This window comes from Myotis nattereri, assembly GCF_964212035.1.
Source record: "Myotis nattereri genome assembly, chromosome: 1".
Classification (NCBI taxonomy): Eukaryota; Metazoa; Chordata; class Mammalia; order Chiroptera; family Vespertilionidae; genus Myotis; species Myotis nattereri.
In genome coordinates this window covers 176,789,886-176,815,103 of record NC_138075.1, presented here as the reverse complement: position 1 = coordinate 176,815,103, position 25,218 = coordinate 176,789,886, and the positions used below count along the sequence as shown (strand labels likewise).

General features: G+C 35.2%; 2 protein-coding genes across 2 annotated transcripts in view; one reads left to right on the top strand and one right to left on the bottom strand.

Moving 5' to 3' along the window:
* Positions 1-304: 304 nt before the first annotated feature.
* LOC308519017 (small ribosomal subunit protein uS8-like) lies at positions 305-700 on the top strand (the record flags this gene model as incomplete). Its single annotated transcript, XM_081090915.1, has 1 exon — positions 305-700. Exon 1 carries the CDS (start codon positions 308-310, stop codon positions 698-700), a length of 393 nt encoding a protein of 130 aa, XP_080947041.1. The 5' UTR covers positions 305-307.
* Positions 701-712: 12 nt separating this feature from the next.
* Positions 713-25,218, bottom strand: part of HELQ (helicase, POLQ like) — a 39,930-nt gene continuing 15,424 nt past the window's right edge. The window contains exons 9-18 of the mRNA XM_081090710.1: positions 23,562-23,801; positions 18,654-18,795; positions 18,192-18,296; positions 15,840-16,098; positions 14,247-14,404; positions 11,754-11,852; positions 8,416-8,589; positions 5,705-5,818; positions 4,099-4,233; positions 713-1,408 (exon numbers count right to left, since the gene is read on the bottom strand). Of these exons, the coding sequence (XP_080946836.1) occupies positions 1,316-1,408; positions 4,099-4,233; positions 5,705-5,818; positions 8,416-8,589; positions 11,754-11,852; positions 14,247-14,404; positions 15,840-16,098; positions 18,192-18,296; positions 18,654-18,795; positions 23,562-23,801 (1,519 nt within the window). The 3' untranslated portion in view covers positions 713-1,315. The remainder of the gene's footprint in view (positions 1,409-4,098; positions 4,234-5,704; positions 5,819-8,415; positions 8,590-11,753; positions 11,853-14,246; positions 14,405-15,839; positions 16,099-18,191; positions 18,297-18,653; positions 18,796-23,561; positions 23,802-25,218) is intronic.

The following is a 25,218-nucleotide window of genomic DNA, read 5'->3' as shown; positions in this document are numbered from 1 at the left end:
GAGTAAGTCACAAGGCTCTGTGTTGTCTATTTTATTTTATAACTTTCTTCCCAACTATTAAAATCAAAGAAACTCTTAGAAAAACAAAAAATGGCAGAAGGCACATTTCCTGGGAAGATCTGAACTGGACCCCACCCTGATACTCCTCTGTCCTCACCCTTCTCCCAGGATAGTGAAGGGGAACCTGGGTACATCCCACCCTGGGATCCTGAATCATAGGTTAACTAATAATAAATACTTGTTGAAAAAGTGTTAAAAAAAAATACATGGGTGCTTTTTCCCCCCGCCATTGGTCCGTGCCGCCATAATGGTGCGCATGAATGTCCTGGCTGATGCTCTGAAGAATATCAACAATGCCGAAAAGAGAGGCAAGCGCCAGGTTCTCATCAGGCCGTGCTCCAAAGTTATTGTCTGGTTTCTGACTGTGATGATGAAGCATGGTTACATCGGCGAATTTGAAATTATTGATGCCCATAGAGCTGGGAAAATTGTTGTGAACCTCACAGGCAGGTTGAACAAGTGTGGAGTAACTGGCCCCAGATTTGATGTGCAACTCAAAGATCTAGAAAAATGGCAGAACAACTTGCTTCCGTCCCATCAGTTTGGTTTCATTGTACTGACAACCTCAGTGGGCATCATGGACCATGAAGAAGCAAGACGAAAACACACAGGAGGGAAAATCCTGGGATTCTTTTTCTAGGGATGTAATACATATGTGGAAATAAAATGCCTCAAAGGACAAAAAAAAAAAAATACATGGGCATTAATGAGAGATTCACAATACTTACAGGAAGGGAAGAGCCCATGTATGGGGTGGGGATGAGAATAAACTTGAACAATTTTATAGAGAAGACAGTATTTGAGCATTTTTAGTTTATACTTGAAGTATACAGTACATTTTAAAGATAATTTTCTATACACTGGAAATGGAATAAAACAGTTAGGAAATGAAGGGTTTGGAAATTGCAGAGAAAATTCTGGTATTTCAAATAGTCCAGTTTGATGAAAGAAATGGATAAGAGAATGATGAAAGATCTGGCTACAAAGGTAGGCTGCAGCAATGTTGAGGAAGTTGATTTCATTTCTGAGCACAGAAATAATATGTAAGTATTGAATAAGATGGGTTATTACTAGAAAGGTTATTGTAATTATGGGTGAGAGATATATCCAAACATCATCCATAGTTCTGAATGTATACTTAAAATGTATCTTTTCATGTATAAATACTAAGGAATCTTTAATAAAACATATATACAAGAAATAATTAAAAAAAAAGAGAATTCATTCATATTTGAGAATGCTCATCAGACACACTTCATGCCTTTTCAACAGGAGGGAAATCAGCAGGTAATCTCAATAGCTCTTCTACTTCTTCTTGCAAAGCCTCTGCTTTTTCATGCAACAGCATCTACAATAAAAACATCAGGACATGAGACCAAAATATTCAATGCTAAAGAAATGCTACCATTTTTACTACCTGAATCCTTACACATCAGCAATCTAGACATTAAAACTAATATGAGATGGAAAAATGGCCACTTAAGAAAAAGTGATTATAGTAAGTGAAGCTGAAGCATTTAGTTAAAGCCATTTTAGCTGATTGCTCCATTTGGTATACCAAAAATAAAGGAGCTCTAAAACATGATTTGTTTTATTGGAGACTCAGCCACTTAAAAATTAACTTTTAATCTATAAAATCTAAGACAATTTTACAAAAAATGTAATTAGCTCTTGAAAATGTTATCCTTCATATATGCATTTTATTACTCCTCAAAATTTAGTATGCTATCTTTTAAAAACCTATAACTTTTTCAAAGAAAAATTTTATTCAAGTTCCTAAAATTAATAGTTAACCCCTTGAGTGCCGGGGAGCACGATCGCGCTCCTCCTGTCTTTCGCCAAAATGCCGGGAGCGCTATTAAAGCTTCGAAATGGCGTCCAGTTCTAAGTCTGCTTTTATTAGTGATGATGATATTGCTAATATGTCAATGTAGTAAAGGTTTCCTTAAGTTTTTGAATATGTCACTTCATTTACTTGCGATTCATAATTTTTTTCCTAAACTGCTGTAAAATCAGCAAAAATGCCTTGGCAATTTTAGCATAGTTCCTAGGATATTGGTTGGCACTCAAAGGGTTAATTTTGAAAGAAACATAATGAGAAAAGAAAGTATTTCTAAACATGGAGCATAGTAGACATAAATGAATATTTAACAAGTAATGACTCTCTTTCTTTTAGAAACCAGAAGTAAAATGTTGGTATTTGTTTTAGCTGGCTTTTGTGTATATTGTAGTGAAGTATTTGTACTACTTCTGTTACAAAGTATTATAATAAAAAGTTTAGCAAAATCACAGAGGGGGAAAAAAAGTCATATGATGCAAAGTGAAAGTGAAAAACCCACTCCCTACCAATTTGACAAACCCATAGCATTACATAGCATTATATATATAAAAAAGACTAAAACGTAATTAGGTAAGCTTTCCAGCAGTTGAGTTAAGGGTGACCATGTGAAATGAATCTCCCAACACATCCTCTAAAAACTATACAGATCAACAAGTAAACCACACAAAACTCTTGTGTCAGCATTACTAGAATACAGAGAACACCGTCAGCTTCAAATTACCTATGGTTAAAAAAATCCACCAGTTATCAAAAAAATGGCATAATCTCAATATAATCCTAACTAGTTTCCTCATTTCCATCCTTGCTCTCCTATTTGCAACCTCTGACCTACTCCTCTGCTCAAAATCCTGCAAGGAGTATCTACTTTTCTCTTTCAAACTGTCTGGAAAGTGAAAGAAGTGGCGGGAACCAGAGCATGTATCTTAGTTCATAAGGTGGAAGCCATGTATTGAGAATGAGACAGAGGTAGGATCCCTGGATACAACACTGATTCCCACAAGAGCTATAAATTGCTTGTGCTTGAATTTGCCTAATAAACTTTTAAAGTTTAAAGTAACTTCTTTTGGCCATTGTTACTACAGCTCCATTTGTATCCCCAATGATATACAGTCTAACTCCACAGTCCTGGCTCTACTACTTACTTAGCTATACTTCCTTGGGTAAATAACTTAATTTCTTCAAATCTCATTTATTTATTCAAATACATATTAAACGCCTACTCTAGGTTGAGTACTGTGCTAGCTGCCATTGCAATAGAAATGACTATAACTCCATCCCTGCCAATCCCAAGAACTTCTAATCTAATGGAATAAGGTCAGTTTTAGTGCCGTCAAATTGAAGGTAACACCATCTCTGTACACCTCACAGGACTATTGTAAAGATCAAAGAAGGTAATATAAACAATGTGAGCACCATTAAAAAAAAGTAAGATGGAAATGAACTTTTAGCTCATTCTGATCTATATATGACCATATTGTAACAATGACGTTTTCTAAAAAAGCCAAGCAATTTCAGGCTACAAGAATGGAACTACAGTTAAAATCAGGAGGGGAAAAACCCAAATTGCTGTGGAATGGCTTCACCCACATTGAACTGGAGGGTAATGATACATATGATTGCATCAGGCAAAGGGCAACTAGGACAATAGATTATTTAATGCAAATGAAAGAAACAGAAAAGAGAAACCCTTGTTAGCAGTGAGAACTGTTTTTCAATATGTGAAACACTAATAAAGGAATAGAATAGTTCCAGATGGTAGTATTACAATGCAACGGTCAACATTTTAAGAAGACAAAATTGAGCCTCATTATAATGGGATGCTTTTTGTTATACTAAGAGTGACCAAAAATAGAACTATGTGAATTTTGAGGTTGTAAGCGCTTGTCAATGAAGGTATTCAAAGGTGGGAAGACCAGATGTTGAGAGTGCTGAGGAAAGGACTTCTGCGAAAAGGTTGTAAGGAGGCCAAATTCAATGAGTTCTAGGCTTCCTTGTACTTCAGTGAACTTTTGAAACTGTTTTTAGAAGGTCATTTTTCTCTTTATAGCAAGTCTTGTATCATAACAAATGCACTATTTTTACCCACATATTATGAACTTATACTTTTGTGTCTATTGCTAAATGTTTTTTTTTCATGTCTCAGATATAAGGAGATAACACCACAAAACATTATAAAGGTTAAAAAATGGTTTGCTTACCTTTGCTGATGAAACAATTTGCTTGGCCTGGCGTCTTGATAAATGATCAATTGTCTTTATTAGCACTTCAGGATTTGCATTAGCTAAGTGTGCTAGACTTTTATAACCTGCATTGTACAACTGTTTTGCCCGACCCTGAAAAATATTACAAAAATCAGTAGGCTCAGAATTTGGGATTTAGAAAAAATAATTGAATGTCTTGTTGAAAGGAAAAATTTCACATGATTATATATATATTCTATCTAATAAAAGGGTAATATGCAAATTGACCATCACTCCAACACACAAGATGGCCACCCCAATGTGGACACAAGATGGCTGGCAGGGGAGGGCAGTTGTGGGCAATCAGGCAAGCAGGGGAGGGCAGTTAGGAGGGCCCAGGGCTTCAGGGGATGGCAGTTGGGGGGGGGGGACCAGGCCCGCAGGGGAGGGCAGTTTGGAAGGACCCATGCCTGCAGGGGAAGACAGTTAAGGGTGACCAGGCTGGCAGGGGAGGACAGTTAGGGACAATCAAGCTGGCAGGGGAGCAGTTAGGCATTGATAAAGCTGGCAGGGGAGTAATTAGGGGGTGATCAGGCTGGCAGGCAGAAGTGGTTAGGGGCAATCAGGCAGGCAGGCAGGCGAGCGGTTGGGAGCCAGCAGACCGGGATTGGGCCTAAACGGGCAGTCGGACATCCCTCGAGGGGTCCCAGATTGGGGAGGGTGCAGGCTGGGCTGAGGGACACACCCCCCCATGCACAAATTTGGTGCACCAGGCCTCTAGTATATATATAAAATATACTAAAATAAATAAAGTAAGAATGAAGCGATAACACATCAGAATCCAGAGGAATTTTATATTAAATTTTGTATTGTATTCAAAGATGTACTTGAATGGTTCCAATGTGACTGCAAGATAGCCTTCTGTGCAGTGTGAGTCATCTGATATGTGTTGCAATGAGCAATGAAAAATCCATTATGGCACTTAGGCTAGGGGAATTATTTCAGACACCAATAAAAATATTCTAGTCTAATATACCTAAAATGTTCTTGCCACCAACTCGGGGGACTACAGGGGAGTGGTGTGATGTGGTGTGGGATGGGGTGTGGAGTGTGTGGGGTGTGTGTGTGTGTGTGTGTGTGTGTGTGTGTGTGTGTGTTCCCAAGCAGTAGAGTTCCTCTAATTCGAGAACTGAATAACAGAGAATAAACTTAAATTAAGGGTTGGTCAAAACAGAAAGCTGAAAAACCATCTGAGAATACTTTCTTCTCACTCTCTTCAAAACTATGAATAAGCCTTGTAGCACCGAGTCACCACTACCTTAAATAAGCACGGAGTCTAAACTGACAGAAGGTAATTCTCCACTGGAGTGGAGGAAGAAAGATGCTAAGGATGAGCACACGTATACTTGGAGAGTGTCATCTTATCTCTTCTGTTATTTTTTTTCTCTCACAGTTGTACTTCTGAATTAATGGGATTTCTAGGAAGCCACAGCAGCAATTTACTTTGAAACAAGAAAACAGAAAAAAAAAAGACTACCATAAGGATGTTGTTGTCACTTACCCTGTGACAAGACTTTGCAGTTAGTTGAAATCATCTCAACTGGGAAACTGGGAAGCTACTAACCTCTAAAACTCCAGTCACTTCCATGAGAGGGATTAGTTCTGCCTTTACACAGTAGGTCAGTTTCTTGGTAAGTTCTACCAAAAGGGCTTTATAAACCCAAAACTCTTCAAGTTCCTGCAGAACACAAAGAAATATACAGAATTTAAATCTAGTCAGTCATTTCAAAGTTTAGTTTGCATGGGAGGGGGCTCAGAGAGGATGTTCCCTTATGTAAGCTCTGGAACTTGGGTTAAGCCAGAAGTGAACAATAGTTCCAAGCAAAATTATTATGAGGATGAATGGCAGAGACTGACAAATTTGACGAAGTGGTTTTGGGATGAGGAAACAACTGAAAAATAAGTCAACAAGAAGAATTCTATTCATTTTTATCAAAATACCAGAAAGTGAATGTATAGTTTTTCTTTCCCAGATGACTGAAAACAACTCCTATTTGTGGAAATTTATCCTAAAGACTAAGTATTAACTGTGGAAGGATTCAAATGCAAGACAATGCTCAGTGCAACAATATTTAAAACAATAAAAACATTGGAAACCATAAGTCAATAACTGTTAAAGCTGTATGGGTAAAAGGGTATTCATTATATTATCTTGTCTTCTTGTACTAGTATATATGCTTGAGGCGTTCTACAATAGTTTCTTTCTTTTAAGTCTCTAACCTTTTGTGAGAATGTGTGATGCATGGAACAGCATTAGTTAGCCACTTTGTGACCACTAGGAAAGTAGTTAATGCACTAAAGATGGAAGAGTAAGAAGAAGAGAAGGTAACCTTGAATAAAACTACTGAATCAATCACCCTGGAATTGCCTTAGCTTTAGCTTTCCTGTTACTGAAGACAGTCTTTTTTCTATTGTTTAATCTTTTATGGGGTTTTCTGTTACTTGTAATTAAAAGCCATCATGCCCGGCTAGCATGGCTCAGTGGTTGAGCATCGACCTATGAACCACGAGGACACAGCTCAATTCCCAGTCAGGGCACATGCCCGGGTTGCTGGCTCAAACCCCAGTTGGGGTGTGCAGGATGCAGCCGATCAATGATTCTCATCATTGATGTTTCTATTTCTCTCTCCCTCCCTTCCTCTCTGAAATCAATAAAAATATTTTAAAAAAAATAATAATAAAAATAAAAGCCATCTTAATTAAAACAATTAGTGTCCTATTTTAAATGACTTACATAACTAGTTAAAGAGGAAAAAACATTTTAAAATATTAAAAATACATTCATGAAAGCACAAGTTGTCAGGTAGATTTTTTTTTCTAGGCTCAACCATCAAATTATAGTAGCTGTTTTTCAAGTTTAACATATTCTTTTACTTGAAAAAATCAACAAGGCTGAAGCCTGTATAGTCCCAATTAAAACAAAGGGATTGAATATTAGGAAAAGCATCCTTAAACACAAAGAACAACAAATACAGAAAACTTAAATAACAACTAGCTTCTTATTACTCATAATTTTTGTCTACTGCTTAGCTAGCATGTGATTAGGGAATGTAAGCTAGTATTAAAAAGATCAGTATACGTAGAAGATATTTAGAAAGATAAATTTACTAAAATAGTTATCATTTAATCCAAAGTCAAGTATTTTAGATTATTTACTCCTTAGTACATATGACAGAATTAATTGCCATACACACATACAGAATATGGAGATTTAGGATAGGGAAAATGAAATTGATTTTAAGTTTAAAAATAGAACTTATGGGGGGAACTTTTTTTAAAAATTGAGTACAGAAACAAATATGAAAAGGATATTCTGCTAGTCAATAATAAAAAATTTAAATGCAGCAAAAATGACATATTATAAATTTGTCAAAAAAACTGTCTGAGTAGAAAAGTCTGGCAAGCTTTGTTGTGTTATTTAAGGAAATTCTGAAAATTTCTTTTAGTAAAATCTTAAACAAATAAATCCATCCTAAATGCACACGGCCAAAATAAAATTTTCTCCTTGAACTACTTTATAAAATGGGCATTTGTTGTAGAAACCTAAAGTAGCTGGTTGACACTGAAAGCGAGAATGGTAGATTATTGAGGCAATCTAAAGAACATGGTACTAAGTAGTTAACAGTAGCTGTCAGATATTGACAACATGCTAATCAAACATTTCACATGAGTATCACTCATGAGAAGGACACTCAGACAGAATCAACATGAGTGGAGAGAGCCATTTTAAGAGTTGATTCCAAACACTTGAAACTATTAACGCTGGTTCTAAAAGTAAGCATAACTATTCTACTTGTTCATTACATACTTCAGTTGATTTTGTTATTTTTGTATTTTTTGTATTACCGTAAGTATGTATATAGTATTTCTGTAATAAGCGAATAAAAACAAAAATATATTTTAAGTAAATTCTGACTGCTTTGTAACAGAATAAGTCAACGATAAGAAAATACTAACTGGCCAAAACCGGTTTGGCTCAGTGGATAGAGCGTCGGCCTGCGGACTGAAAGGTCCCAGGTTCGATTCCGGTCAAGGGCATGTACCTGGGTTGCGGGCACATCCCCGGTAGGAGATGTGCAGGAGGCAGCTGATCGATGTTTCTCTCTCATCGATGTTTCTAACTCTCTATCTCTCTCCCTTCCTCTCTGTAAAAAATCAATAAAATATATTAAAAAAAAAAGAAAAAAAGAAAGAAAATACTAACTGGTTTATGAGTTTGGTCACAGTTAAAAAGGAAGATGCACAAAGCATCTATCATCTATTTAATGGAATTACCTCACAGAAATGTAACACACAACATGAGAAGGTGGCAGCTGCAGTGAGAAGACTCTGTATATATCCTCGAGGCATATTGAATTTTTCAGACACACTCCAAATGCTGGTCTCTTTGAGCAAGGCATAAAGAACAAAAGACAGGTATAGTCTGTTCACTATGTTCTTGTCCACCGTCTAGAAAGACACAATCAAATAAATTAATATACTGAACCTGCTAAAACTGGACATTATATTCAAACTGGACAAAAGGTAAATTGAATGAAATTGTGCTACAGGAGAGCAAGGGTAAGGATAGAATGATTCATAGAAATAAAACTAAGTTCTAACATATGTAACTTAGATGAATTCAAATTATCATTTTTCCAAGTATAAAAAAATATGCCAAATTATTTCCAATTTAGTTAAACTTCTTTCTATAGGGAGTGTTGAAGGTTGAGTTGTGTCCTACCAAGAAAAGATATGCTCAGATCTTAACCCTCGGACCTGTGAAGATGACTTTGCTTGGGAACAGGATATTTTCAGATGTAATTAGTTAAGGATCTTGAGAGGAAATCATCCTGGATGTACAGTGGGCCCTTTAGTTAAAGCAAATTATAGTAGTTTTTTTTTAAGTTCAACATAGAAAACTACTGTCCTTATAGAAGAGAGGACAGAGTGACCCAGACAAGCAGGCCATGTGAAGATGGAGGCAAACATTGGAGGAATGAGTCTACAAGCCAAGGAAAAACCAAGGATTGCCAGCACTCACTGAAAGATAGGAGACAGGCAAAATGGTTTCTTCCTCAGAGCCTCCAGAAGGAATCAACCCTGCCAGCATCTTAATTACAAACTTCTGGTCCCCTGAACTATGAGAGAATAAACTTCTGTTGTTTTAAGACACCCAGTTTGACTTGGGGTGGTGAATACACAATACAATATACAGATGATGTATAATAGAATTGTACACCTGAAGTCTATGTAATTTTATTAACCAATGTCACCCCAATAAATTCAATAAAAAAAGACACCTGCAGTGTGCTAATTTGTGGCAGCAGCCCTAGGAAAATATAGAAAGAGAAGGAACTGGGGAGACCTTTTCATTTCCTGTGGTATGTATAGGTTGTATATATGTGTGAATGGGATTACAAATTAGATAAATGCATTTATTTAGATAAATGTTAATAAGCTTATCTACATTGTAAACTAAGAGTAAATATTAGCTTCTATGGTTTCCACATGGACATGATAAGTCAGTAATGTTTCCAAAGCTAAAACACTGAAAGAGAAAAATGCTCTCTGAAGTTGACAATTTCTATTCTGTGTACCTGCTTTTGCCTGTGGCGTCTAGTGACTATTTTTTGTGTGTAGTAAAATCAGAGGGGGGAAAAAGGTTGAACTTGAAAGAGAAAAAAAAGGTATAAAATCTAAAATTATATCCTCTACTATAGTAATGGAATGTTTGAGATGCAAACTTAGACTGACATATTAAAGAATATATGAATTAAGATTCTGCATGTTGATACTGGATCAATCACTTAAAAAGCATTAAGCTAAACAACATGATAGTTGAATAAAAGTAGGAAAAGATCATTTTTTAATTTTCCAAATTTGGTGCACCTTCATTATTAAAATAGAGTCAATGTAGATTTTGTTCAAAAGGCATTTTTTAAGTCAAGAGAAGTGATAAAATTATATTACAAGGCAAGATAAAATGCTTAGCTCCAATCCTAAGCTATTTTACAAAAATGTTTAAAGAAAAGGAAGGTGACTTTTTCAATGTGGAGAAATCAATTTAGATTTTAAGTAAAATCATGTTCTCTAGAATTATAAATAATGATACTTTCAAAACATTAAACTAGTAAATAATCCATTTGTAATTAAAATAAATTCACGTCCATACTGGTTTAAATATGCAATTATCAATTGAATAAACATTTATTGACTGTATTTCTTTTCTTTTAATGCATTTTTATTGATTTCAGAGAGGAAGGGAGAGGGGGAGAGAGATAGAAACATCAATAATGAGCTAGAATCATTGATCGACTGCCTCCTGTATGCCCCACACTAGAGATTGAGACCGTAACCCAGGCATGTGCCCTGGCCGGGAATCAAACCATGACCTCCTGGTTCATAGGTAAACACTCAACCAGTGAACCATACCGGGCATGCTATTGACTATATTTCATAAAATGTAACAAAAATAAATTTGGTGCAAGTTTAAAAAGGTGTATTATTCTAATAAGATTTTGTATATGTTTATTATTTGGTAATATGTTCCAAATTAACACGAGTTTTAAAATATAATTTTGTTTTTATTTTTATTATACAGTTGGTTATAAAAAATTTGTTTTAAGAAATATTTTTATTCAACATTTTGAAGGTCTAAACAGCAGAACCATTTTTAAGGTAAAAGACTTAATCTAAATGTTGTGACAACATGAATATTGAAGTACTATAATATCTACTGATAACTTCATGATACAGCAGTACATGGGACAGTTGCACCATTCAATTCAAATGAGATTAAACATCATCTTCTGTTTTTCAAAATGAAATCAGTAATATCCATGGAAATTTAAAAGATATAGGAGGGAATAGTAGGTAGATAATTAGGTTTCAATGGAGTTTGGATTATCAAAGAAACTTAAAAATGAATAAAGTGTATATTATGAGGTGGAAAATGATATCAACTTAAGGAATTTTAAATCATCTTAGCCAAAGAATTATTTCCACTTCTCTTAAAGTTAGTGTATGCATTATACACTTGCTTCATGCTTGTTGACTAAACTTTAAAAGCCCAAAATATAAAATATCAAACAAATAATATTCAACCTTTTATACTGTTTTATGTATGTCAAATATTAGATTGGAAGTTCTTTGAGGACAACGAACAACACAATCAACAAAAACCCTAAACCTGTCCTACCTCAGAATCTCTGATAGCAAGTAGAATGCCTAATCAAAGTTTTAGAAAATATAATTTTCTCCCTTGAATTGAATTTACTTCAGGATTACATAATATCATGAAAACATTATAAATATTTTGTAATGTAAGCAGTAAGTAGCCTATGAAAAATAAATTAATAAGGTTTACCTTTCCCTATGATAATAGCCTTACATGTATGACAGAATATTTTAGAATACAAAAATACAAAAATAGTCTATTACACCACCAACAAATAGTTTTTTTTAAATGCCTAAGTTTCTGCTCCTCAGATGTTTTAAATAATAAAGTGGGAATTTAATTTAGAGAAAAGAAGTGAAACAAAAAGATCAAGTCAACAAGGGAGATGATACAACAGCATTAATTTTGTTAAATGAACTTAGTTATTTAGGAAGGAAAAAAAAGATTATGGTACCTTCTTGATAGCTTGACCTGATACCTTCTTTCCAATATAGTTTTCAGAGACTCCAACGAGAGCAGCCACATTTTGTTCTGCTGGACTGAGCTGATTAAACTACATAAAAAAATTAGGGTCATTATAAAGGAAAATCTAATTGTACCTTTAAAAAATGCCATTTGAACCAAATCCAGTATTTTCTATGATATCACATTTTCTTGTTTTTAAAGGATATGAAAAAGCAACACATTTTATGTACAAATACTACAAACTTAAAAATATTATTAAAATATAGCATATTTTAAATATATTTTTATTGATTTCAGAGAGGGAGAGAGAGACAGAAACAACAACGATGAGAAAGAATCATGGATTGGCTGCCTCCTGCACACCCCCCACTGGGGTTCGAGCCCAGAACCCAGGTATGTGCCCTTGACTGAAATCAAACCTGGGAACCTTCAGTCCACAGGCCGACGCTCTATCTACTGAGCCAAACTGGCCAGGGCTATAGCATATTTTAGTAGAATTACTTAAAGTCATGGTCACAAGTACTGTATAATATTGGAAGGGTGGTTAGGAGAAGAGGGAAAGCTTTTGAAAGTAACTGCATTATATACTACTGGCTAAGAAAACTTCAGGAATAATTTTAAAATATATTAAAAAGAAAGTGAATTTCTTGCAATTAAAAGCTATATACCACTTCTGCCTAATATGTGTTCATGCATCTATCCTGTTTACAATAAAATCATAATAGATTGTACTCTATCACTCGCTTTTATAATAAATAGGGCCAGGTCCACCTTTCCATAAAACTGATATTCTTTCTCAGTTATCAATAGTACTGGGTCTGATATATCTATCATGCTTGGCTCTGACAGAACTCTCAGGTAACTAAACTCTCAATCATCAGAGATGGTCTTCATGGTTTCCTTTAGATTCCAGACATCTATCATCTATATCTATACTAATAAAAGGGTAATATGCTAAGTGTTCATCTGACCGGTAGCTATGACGTGCACTGACCACCAGGAGGCAGTCACTCAACGCAGGAGCTGCCGTGATGCACACTGGCCATTTACAGAGAAATGGCACCACAGACCTGGCACCCAGAAAGCAACACTTGGCTTCCCCAAAGTGGACACAGGCCCCGCCAGCACCCGGGAGCGAAAGCCCACCAAATCGCAGCCAACGCTGCCGAGACCCCATGGCGCAAAATGTGGCCCACAGCCCAGACCAGTCTGGAAACGGTGGCTGTGGGTGCCAGGTAATGATGTCTCATAGCAACGCCCAGCTTCCTCTCCCTAGCAACTAGCCTCCTTGCAGTTTCTTCAGCCACATGACTTGCTTTATAGCCAGGTGCAAACATTTTACACTTTAACCAAATGTCTGTGAAGTGTTTTCCTGTGCCTCATCTCATTTGATCCTCACAGAAGTCATGGAGTAGGTAGATAGGAGACTCGGTGGAATCCTATTTTCTTTTAATTAACCGGAAAAAGGAGATTTAGAAAGCTTAAAAACTTGACCCAACTGAAAAGAAAAAATGGTGGACCTTGAAAATGACTTCAGGTTTTCTCACTACACAGAATATAGTCAAGCACTGCTGCAGTTAAATATTTTACCCTTTGTTTTCCCTGAGTGATCTACAATAATAATCTGCTTCATGTTGATATTTACTGCTGTATTGCTGACAATTACCTGAAAGAGAAGTTGGGGTGCTTCACTTGCCAGGAAAACGTTTCGCTAAATCAGAAAGCAGGTCTAATTAAGCAAGTTTATTCTATATCTATAAAAGGCTAAGTTGACTTGGGCATGCGCAATACATATAAAGCTCTCGCTGACCCAATCGCACGCATGTGTTTTGTTCTGTCATTGTCGATCGTGAATTTGGTTGACACTTCTATTATAGAGAACGGGCGAATAGCGATATTAAAATATTTTTTCTAATTAATCTCCTTTCAATGTACACAAATTCGTGCACTGGGCCACTAGTTATAAAATAAAATGCTGTAGTCAACAAGTCAGAACAGTAACTATCTTTGGGAGAATGGAAGCAGGGATGATACTTTTTCCACACCTTTATTTTTTTTTTTATAATGACATCTTTATATTTAACAGAAAAGTAATATTTAAGTTAAACAAACCAAAAATGCTATTGTCATATTACTATTTTAAAAAATGAAAGAACTAAAGGCCCAATTTCAAACATTTTTTTAATATATATATTTTATTGATTTTTTACAGATAGAGAGTTAGAAACATCGATGAGAGAGAAATATCGATCAGCTGCCTCCTGCACATCTCCCACTAGGGATGTGCCCGCAACCAAGGTACATGCCCTTGACCGGAATCAAACCTGGGACCCTTCAGTCCGCAGGCCAATGCTCTATCCACTGAGCCAAACCGGCTTCGGCTCAAACATATTTTAATAGAAAAAGTGAATAACAACTTGATAAAAATCATATCATCATTAATAGACTAAGTAGCTTATACTGAAGTACCTTTTATGCTCACCTGTTTGAAGTATATCATCCAATCAGGGTCACACTGAGAAGCCATATCGTAGGGAGTGGTTAGGTAAATTAGATGAAGAAGGCTTTCAAGCACAAGGCCTTCAAGACCTTTCTGCAAATCTCTGTAGAGAATGTCACAATAAGCCAAATCTATAGTTCCTAAAAGATACAAGTATTTCATTTTTCATAATTACCAAAGGGGGAAAGAGGCGATTTAAAAAAAAGTCTTGTTTAGAAGTTACCTAAATATAGCAAACAGTATTCAAAAATCTCTTATTATGTACTTTAAGCATGGCTATTTTGGAGGTCATTTTGATAGTATCCATCAACATTTAGTAAGTATATACTTTCTGACCCAACTACTCTATTTTTGGGAATCTAACCCAGAACATTTCTATATATACCCAAAAATACATGAATATAGATGTCTATGCAATCTTGTTTATAATTGAAAAAACTCAGAAACTGTGCAAATGTTCATTAATAGGGGAATGGATAAACAATTTAAGGCCTTCATACTATAGATGTCTAAAGTAGTAAAAGAAAAAAGGTAAATTTAAAGGGATTAACTTGTTAAGATGTTCATGAGAGCCCTGGCCGGTTGGCTCAACTGGTTGGAACATGGTCCTGTACACCAGAAGGTGGCAGGTTAGATTCCTGGTCAGGGCACACACCTAGGTTGCAGGTTCAATCCCTGGTCAATCGGGAGGCATATGGGAGGCATATGGGAGGCAACCGATTGATGTTTTTCCCTCTCTCTCTCCACCCGATTCTTCTCTCTCTACGTGTCCTTGGGTGAGAGCATGTCCTTGGGTGAGAGAAACAACAACAAAAAGATGTGCATGACATTTTATAAGAAAAGCAAGCTGCTAAAACATACCCTATGATTCCATTAAAAAAATAAACTGTGTGCATATGCATGTATGCATGTGTGTATATATATGTATATACATACAGACATATATAAACGCACATACGTATATGCATACACACACATAAAAATACTTGCAATTGTTATCTGAGGCAGCCCCTAGAAGAGTGGAAATGGGACAGGAATCTGAGATTTTCCTTTACATAATTTCTGATTCCTAAAGATTTTTTTTTAACAACAGACATGTATTATTTTTCATTAAGTAAATTATGAAGTGGACATTAAGAAACTATCCACTGTCATACAACAATCTTTAAGATAATATATTATTTAAAAACAAAAGTTTAAACAAATCTTTAACCTGTATATATCTATGTATTATGAGTTGAAATGAAATATATAGAAACTGTTTGAAAAAATATACACCAAATTGTTATTCTTGGTAGGATATTAATATTTGTGTGATTGCCAGGGGAGGGAAGTGTGAGAAGTGATGAACACCTTTTTCTCTATATACTTCTGCAGTATTCTAAATTACTTGTAATTTAAAGCATTTTTAAACTTTTTAAAGTTTATAAGATTAATGTTATTAATATGAAATTACAAATCTAATTTTAAGTAACAGAATATCTACTTTTTCCAATGCATTTCCTCAGATTTTGGTAAAGTAAGATTTAAAAAAAAATTTATTTTAGGTAAAATAAAATTTAGGTAAACTATTACCTTTAAAAGAAGCTCGTCCCAACTTTGTGATATGAAAACTATATTGGAACCATTCTTCGGACTTATAACTACCATCTTTTTGTGTAAGTCCGTTTTCTGTCAAAATGGTGTCTTTTTGTAGGAGTCCTTTTTCTGTCAGGTATCTAAGTGATTCAACAGTTATTTCCCAGAGACTTTTTTCTTTCAACAAAATCTTTTGCTGAACACCAAAAAGTGTACCACTCATAAAGTGATATATGTCACCAAGATGTGTTGCAATCTGAAACAATTCAGGACATCATTGGAGCATTTTCCTTAATTCAAGACATCAGTTTGAATGTACTCTAATTAAGATGATAATTAATTTCTATACCTCAAAGATATTTAAATAAAAAATTAATATAAAATCTACATAGTTGCATATATAAAGGTAATTTTATAATGGCATTTTAAAATTAACAAGAGAAAACATTTTAAGGAAGAAGACAGTTATCATATTCAAACTTGTTATGAAAACATCTATACACACACACACACACACACACACACACACACACAACCGTCTTAGGTCTTTTTGAGTAATTTTTCACAGTATCTCCAAAGCTGTGATCTGTTTATTCCTCAACCAATAATCACTAATTCCCACTCTGCCTTCTTCAGAAATCCTCTCATCACTCCTTTTCAGCCACCAGTGAAAACAATCTAAAAATTGTATTTAAAAAGAAATAAAGAAACACATGGAAAATACAACTGAAAGTCTCCAGTGAAACAAGATCAGGCAATATTTTCCCTGTATATTACCTAAAAATAAATACAGTTTCCCACCTCTTTTTGTCTCATTTCTATCTTCTTTTCCTGCCTTTTTCTCTCTCCTCCTTTTATTCACTATTTAAAACTTTTAATGGCAATCATCAGTAATACTTACTTAATCCTTCATTTGTTAATTAGTTGTAGAGTTGACTCTGAATTAGAATAATTTTATATTATGCAATTTCAATGATATCAGTATGTTATACTAAAATATAGTCAGTCAATAAGCATATTTCTCTCTCACAATTCTGAAAATATTTCAAATGGAAAACTTAAGTAGTCATTTCATATTAAACCAATATAAGGGATAACAAAAAATATTATGGAGCACTGACATTTCTTATTCCTTCTTCTCTTAATATAGTATTCAATTAGGCTAAAATTGCACTTTTAAGATTCTATTCTAGAACTGATACTCAGTTTGTAGATTATCAACGTAGTTTCTATATTGTTTTCTACTTGGTTAATTACAGTTAACACTGGGGATTAAAAAAAATAACATTTACTTGATCCTTCTAGCTACCAACATGTTCACTTTCTACCCCTCTGTGAAAAACTTTTAGACATAGTGATTTAAACCCACTGGGCTAGCCTCTGCCTCTGGCCTCCACAGCCTCTCAAAGCTGGATTCTCCACTGTTGCCGCAACCTGGAAGTTCAACCATACCCATTTCCAAAGTCAATCCATTAATGAATTCAAGCATTTACTGACACACAACCACATGCCAGGCACTGTGTTAGGCACTGACATTCAGTGACATGAAAATAAATGTGCACAGGGCTTACATTCCAGGGGGGTACAGTGTGTAGTTCCATGAAGTATACAGCAGACTGACTGGATTCAGTGGCACAGGGAGGCTTTCCTGAGGAAGCGATCGGTTAAGTGAAAATCTGGAGGCTGGATGGGAGTTAACTAGACAAAGTTGTGGGTGACTATAGACCACATGAAAGGTTAAGAGCACTGGTTTTGTATTTAGGTAAAGCTGAATTCAAAACTTGACTTTGCCACTTTGTGGCAGAGTAACATTGGGCACAAAGTTAAAATTTCCTTAAGAATAATTCTAAAAAGGAACTTTAACTCAGGAGTAAGCTTAAAAAAGAGAGCTAATTTCTATTCTTAGTAAAAGAGTATTTTCCTGTCATGCCTTTTTTTTCAATGTTTTTTAATTTTCTACCTAATAAAGGCTATAGTTATCTCATAAATGTTTAAAATACCTAGAATGGTCACAGGACTATAGGTGAACCTATTCTTAAAAAGGGCAGAAATGCTGGATTATCACATATCAGGACCCGTTTCTTCACAGCAATTTGTGTATCCATAGTATCCACCAAACTCTAATATTTGTAACTGATGCCCAGTTATTATGTTGATTTCTCATATTTCTTATAACTCAAAGATTAAAAATGCATATATAAATCCAGATTCAGATCTATCAGGTCACAGACTGTTCTTTCCCACATCAAATTAAAGTTAACATTTTTTTCATACTTTACAATTTTCATAACTATTTAACCTCTATTATCTTAGGTAACAGTAAAAAGATTTTAAAATATTAAAATATACCTTCAAACCAATCAATGAGAGAAATAATGTTTGGATTCCCTTGGTGAATTCTTGAACAAGATGGCTGTAACAGTTTTCCAATGGTCTGCTTATTAACTCCAATGCCTACAAAAGTTAAAGCAGTATTAAGTTTTGTGTTATTATAAAGAATAAATGGTGTTCTATATAAAATTTTAAATTTTTTGCATATCTTGTGGAGGTAAGGTAAAGAAAAAAACAAAGACAAAAAAAGAATGTACAGTTGTGCTCATGAAAATAGAAGATAATTAGGAAAAATGCTTTTTATTGTTTGCCTAAAATACAAAAGTATTCAAACTACTCTTTCTAATTTTTAATCATAGAGAAGGAAACATTTTTAAAGAAATGTTAATAATTAATTTTTAAAAGATGATCTCATAAAAGTGGTAGACCAAAGTCCAAAAAAAGACAAAACAACCAACTAACAACTAGACTGAGTGTTACCTGTTGCTTGTCTTTTTCTTGCAATATAAGGATACTCTCCCCGACAGAATCTATTCCAGCACGGCCAGCTCTGCCAATCATCTGTTTATATTGATTTCTCTTTAAAAATTCCTTAGCAACATAGGGGGCTCTCAAAATAACTCTATGAAATTGATAAAATTAATTAAAAGTTATATTCCACCTATAGCGATAGCACTTATTTTTTAAATTCTTAATTTCATTATATCTATGTAATATTAAATTTAATAACATATTAACTTAAAATAATAGAAAACTAGTATTTACCAAAAATCTATGATGTCCTAGGTTCTTTATGTACATTATCTGTAATTCTTACACAACTCCTTGTAATAATATATATATATATTGACAAGGGGCTAATTAGTTTATCTCAACCCACAAAATTAGTAATTACCAGAAACATAATTTGAACTTAAGTCTGCCTAGCTGCAAAGCTTATGACCAATCCACTTCAGCAACAGTTTTTTTATTTTATACTCCATAAATAAAAACTCTGACCATGTATCACCAACATATGCAAATTTATTGATGAATTTATATTGTTGTCAACTATATACAATTGCAGATTTCAACTGTTTTTGACCTATAAACAAGCTGATTTCATCCCGCTCACATATATAACAGTCTGTAGCCAGCTTTTCTGTTAAAAGATGAGAGAAAAATCTATGGTATTTACCTATACTGATTAACCACCTCCTTTATTTATAAATCTCAATGAACAGCCAAGATTAACATTTGGAAAAAAAACTAATGACATAACAGAAAAACAACAAGAACATAAAGAAAAAAAAGTCTGATAGAAGCAGATAATACAAAACTTAAAGAACTTAAATTCTACTAAGTATCTATAGAAAATCCTCGAGGGTATTGTATTCAAAATCGGCAGCAGACCTTATTTAAAAAAAAGAGCAATAAAAGAAAAGAGTTCTTGGAAATTAAGAAAAAAATTTAAGTTCATTCTAAAAATTCAATAAAAGAACTGAATAATTAATAAACATAGTTAATGGGATATAGTTATATAGAAGGTAAAGATTGCAAAAATGTATGAGAAAAGAGATAAGAAAACTCAATCTAGAAAGTTCCAACTCTGAAATTACAAAAGCCGAGAGTGAGATAATGAAAGGAAAAAATAATACAATAACCAAAAAAATTACTCTAAGATTATGAAAGGCATAAAACTTTAAATTGAAAACATATATCCAAGTGCTAAGCCCTAAGAATGAAAAGTAGCTAAAATGGGATGGTTGGGATTGTAGAATTAGTTTCCAGGGTTCAAACTTTGGCTGTGAAACTCATTTGTTGGGCCTGAAGTTGGGCAAATTATTTCATTGTTCAGCACCTAAGTTTTCCCTTCATAAAATGTGGATAATGAAATATAACCTTCCTCAAAGAGTTGGCGTGGAGATCTATTAAGTCAATGCACATAGAGGTACTATGGCATGAAGGAGGGAGTGCAATAGCTTGCAATTATTATTATACACTATGACAGAATTTTACAGTTAAAGAGACAAGTTTAGCGGGTCTGGAAAGAGAAAAACAGTGAACCTACACAAAAAGAAAACTGAGCAACATTGGCTCCTAAAAAACAAGAAACAATACTGAAGTCGCCAAGGAAAAAAATTGAACCTAAAATTCTAGTAAGGTGTTAAAGTGTGAGGCTAAAATAAAGACATCTTCAGCTATGGAAAGACAAATTTTTTACTCCAATATACTAGTAGCACTTAATAATTACTCAAGGGTGGCAAGAAAAAAAAAATGAATCACAAAAGGAAGATGTGGGATACCAGAGGCAATGGTAATCAAAACAAAAAACAAGGATAATATACAAGTAAGTTTAAATAGTTACTGATTATAAAATGAAAAAACGTAAAAATCTGGAACTACAATTTCAGTTAATTGCAACATACATACATAAGGCAGAATAAGAGGATATATAAATCGCAAAACTCATGTACAAGAGAATATAATTATTGATTAATTCTACAATGACAAAAAAACATTTTCATTACAATGCTAAAATTTTAACAGTTGGAATAAGAAAAATAGAATAGCCCTGACCGGTTTGGTTCAGTGGATAGAGTGTTGGCCTGTGGACTGAAGGGTCCCAGGTTCAATTCCAGCCAAGGGCATGTACCTTGGTTGCGGGCACATCCCCAATAGGGGCTGTGCAGGAGGCAGCTGATCGAGTTTCTCATTGATGTTTCTAACTCTCTATCCCTCTCCCTTCCTCTCTGTAAAAAAATCAATAAAATATATTTTAAAAAAAGAAGAAAAATAAAATATAGCCCTGGCCAGTTTGGCTCAGTGAATAGAGTGTCGGCCTGCGGACTGAAAGGTCCCGGGTTCGATTCTGGTCAAGGGTACATGCTTGGGTTGCGGGCTCGTTCCCCAGTGGGGGGTGGTGGGGGGGGTGGGGGTGGGTGCAGGAGGCGGCCAATCAATGATACTCTCTCATCATTGCTGTTTCTCTCTCTCTCTCCCACTCCCTTCCTCTCTGAAATCAATAAAAAAATGTTTAAAGAAAAAAATAGAATATATATGTATGTGTGTATATATACATATATATATGTATATATATAGATAAAAACACACACATACACATACATACACTAGAGGCTCAGTGCACGAATTTGTGAACCAGTGGGGTCCCTCGGCCTGGCCTGTGGGATGGGGCCGAAACCAGCTCTCCAACATTCCCCTAGGGGTCCCAGATTGCAAGAGGGTGCAGGCCAGGCCAAGGGACTCCACTCGTGCACGATCAGGGCCAGGGAGGGACGTGGGAGGTTGGCTAGCCAAGGAGGGACCGCGGGAGGGCTCCAGGGTGTGTGCGGCCTGTCTCGCTCAGTCCCAATTGGCCGGACCCCAGCAGCAAGCTAACCTACCTGCTGGAGCGTCTGCCCCCTGGTGGTCAGTGCACGTCATAGCGAGCGATTGAACGGCCTTAGCATATCATTCGCATATTATGCTTTGATTGGTTGAATGGACAAATGGACAACCAGACACTTAGCATATTAGGCTTTTATTATATAGGATAACTTCCTGTTTTTTTCAAAAAACAAATAACAGAGGTTGAAAATAAAAGAATGGAAAAAGATATACTTGGCAAAAATAATGTAGTCCTCATATTCAAAGTAAAATCACTAAGTTAGAAAAACTTATATTGACAGAAGGTATAATTTAACAATAAGATAGTTGGAGTAGCCCTACCAGCATGGCTCAGTGGTTGAGTGTTGACCTCTGAACCAGGAGTTCATGGCTCGATTCCTGGTCACGGCATATGCCCGGGTTGTGGGCTCAATCCCCAGTGGGGGGTGTGCAGGAGGCAGCTGATCAATGATTCTCATCATTGATGTTTCTATCTCTCCCTCTCCCTTCCTCTCTGAAATCAATAAAAATATATATTTTTAAAAAGATATTTAGAGTAAACCTTTTTTGTTTTTAATCCTCATCCAAAGAGTCAGGATATTTTTTCCATTGATTTTTAGAGAAAGTGGAAGGAAGGGGTGGAGAGAGAGAGAGAGAGAGAGAGAGAGAGAGAGAGAGACAGAGACAGAGACAGAGACAGAGACATATAGATGTGACAGAGACACATTGATTGGCTGCCTCACACACCCACCCTGACCAGAGGCTGGATGGGACTGGCAACCAAGGTACAGCTCTTGATTGGGAATTGAACCTGCAATCCATCAGTGAGCATGCTGCTGCTCCAACCACTGAACCATGCTGACCAGGGCTGGAATACACCTTTTTATACCTCAATAGTTTTGAATATATGCACTTCTAGAATGCAAAAAGGAGAAATCGACAATTTCACAATTAAAATGGGAGACCAACACACCTCTCTGAAATGGACAGATTAAGGAATCACAAAGAGTAAGAAAATAAAGGAGCTGGTAACATGATTAATAACTGTGATCTCATTGAGATACAGCCAACTGCACACTCAAAAGGAAACATATATTTTTTTTAACACTCATGGATGCTTTATAAAAATTGACGATTTGTTTGGAAAACTTTTTAAAGTCACAAATTCTAAAGAACAGAAATCAACTATGCAGGCCACAGCTTTAGTAATAACTGAAAAGGTAATCAATGATCTACTCTAAAAAAGATACTAGACCAGTGATGGCGAACCTTTTGAGCTTGGAGTGTCAGCATTTTGAAAAACCCTAACTTCACTCTGGTGCCATGTCACATATAGAAATTTTTTGATATTTGCAACCATAGTAAAACAAAGGCTTCTATTTTTGATATTTATTTTACATATTTAAATGCCACTTAACAAAGAAAAATCAACCAAAAAAATGAGTTCGCGTGTCATAGGTTCCCCATCACTGTACTAGTCTCAAGAGTCTTTATGGATGAGTTCTCTACAAGGAAATACCTATGTAAAATAAACCCTTTCATATGATAAAAAATGGTGGAAAGCTTTCCAACTGTTTCTACCCAAGCAGGATAATAAACCTTGACATCAAACCAGATTGGTCCCATGTATCAAAAGGTTGCCCAGGTTGTGGGCTCAATCCCCAGTAGAGGGTATGCAGGACGCAGCTGATCAATGTTTCTCTCCCATCATTGATGTTTCTATCTCTCTCTCCCTTCTCCTTCCCCTCTCTCTAGAATCAATAAAAACATATTACAAAACAAAACCAGATTTGGAGGGCACAAAAGGAAGAAGGAATTTTAATACCAGAAAAGCTACTAATATTGTTTTTTCATTAAATATTAAAGGAAATAAACCAAAGGATCAACTCAGCAAATATTTAAAAAAACAACAACAAAACAATAAATTCTCACCCACTACCAAGAAAGGATAAAACAACAATGAAACTGGTAAGCTAGGAATTGAAAAGTTTTGAGCCTGGTCAACAGTGACATATATCTCACCTTCGAGCTGGTAGGTTAACACCTGCTGCAAGGGTGGATGTGCAGGTCAAAAGGCAGAGAACTCCTGTGGAATAAGCTTCCTCCAAGAGCTTCCTTTCATCACTCATTAAACCGCTATGGTGATAAGCAACTCCTAATGGGATAGTGCGCTTTAAAACAGGACACAAGTTGCCACTGCTGATACTCTTCAAGTTCTTAATTACCTCCTGTTTTTCTTTTTCCCTGTGTTTCAGATAGTCCCTAGGAAAAAAGATCTGTTAGAAATATGAACCCTGATCTTATAGTGACAAAGTGCCTATACTTTTGATTTCAGTAGATGCATGTAAATATTCCTTTAAAAATATTAATTTTAATTATATAAGTACAAAAAATGTTCTTAGAATTTTGATTCTGATTTCACAATTAGGCAGTCTCTTTCAACTTTTTTGTGTGGATCACAGAGCACTGTGAAAATTTGAATAAAGCTAAGAAAAATCACACAAATATTCACATAAACACAATATTTTGCATTTAATATCAGAGGATTCATGGACTTCTTGAAGCTCATTTCCGTACTTTCTATAATCCTTGGATACCAGGTTTGAGCCCTGCTCTAAATGTTAATTTTTTTTCACTAGATCATATAGCTTTATTGAAAATGATTTATTTTAAGTAATAAATTCTCTTCTCTTAAGATGGAAACATATATTATCAAACCATCCATACTATATGACAGTCTAGACACTAGCATTTTAGAAACTTCAATATTATCTTACAATGTCTCTATATCTAGAAGCACCTGTTATATTAAGGAAAGAAAGAAAAACTGTGTAGAAATAACTACCAAATGGCTGTAAAGCAACAACTTCTAAATACCAGTAACAAACACATATCATCCAAAATATAAATAAAATACACACAGCCCTGTGTTATTTTGGTCTGTTTCATGGAAAGAATAGAAAGCTCTGGCTGGTGTTCACTGAAGAACACCAGTAATTGCATAAGAAGTTGAGAAATGGAGGCAAAGAGACAAAAGTAGAACAATGAAGAATTGGGAAGAAAATGGTCAAGAGTCATCAGTGCAAAAATTAGAAGTGACAGCTTAGTAGAGCAGAGGACTTTCTGCTGCTCTTTGCCAGCCAGTGTTCAGGTCCTGAGAAGGATGTACAGGACAAACACTTCTCAAGGCATTGAGTCTTAAAAGCAGTGAGAATATAGATAATCAGCATATAATTTTAGAGAAGGAAGATGTTATTTATAATTGACCACAGAAGATATGATTGTATGAAGAATGGTTGTGGGAGAACTTGAGATCTGAGCTGTGTCTTGAAGAACAGGTGTTAGAAAGGTGGCAATGAAGGGGCAGGAGAGTGCATTCTTGGCAGAGGGTAAAGCATTATCAAAGGCTTGAAAATGATAAGTTCAAGGCATAAAGAAAGAAGGTAGCAGTCCAGTTTGGATGAATCACAGGGTGAATGAAGAGTAGGAGAAATAAGAATGGAAAAGTAAGTTAAGTCAGTTTTTAGCCTGAATTCTAAGCTGAGAAGCACTGAGGTATCATTTCTTAGGGAGATTTATGACCAGAGCTTTAGCTATTATCAGGAAATAGTGAAAAAGGTGAAGGGATTAAGAAGTACAAATTGGTAGTTACAAAATAGTCATGGGGATGTAAAGCACA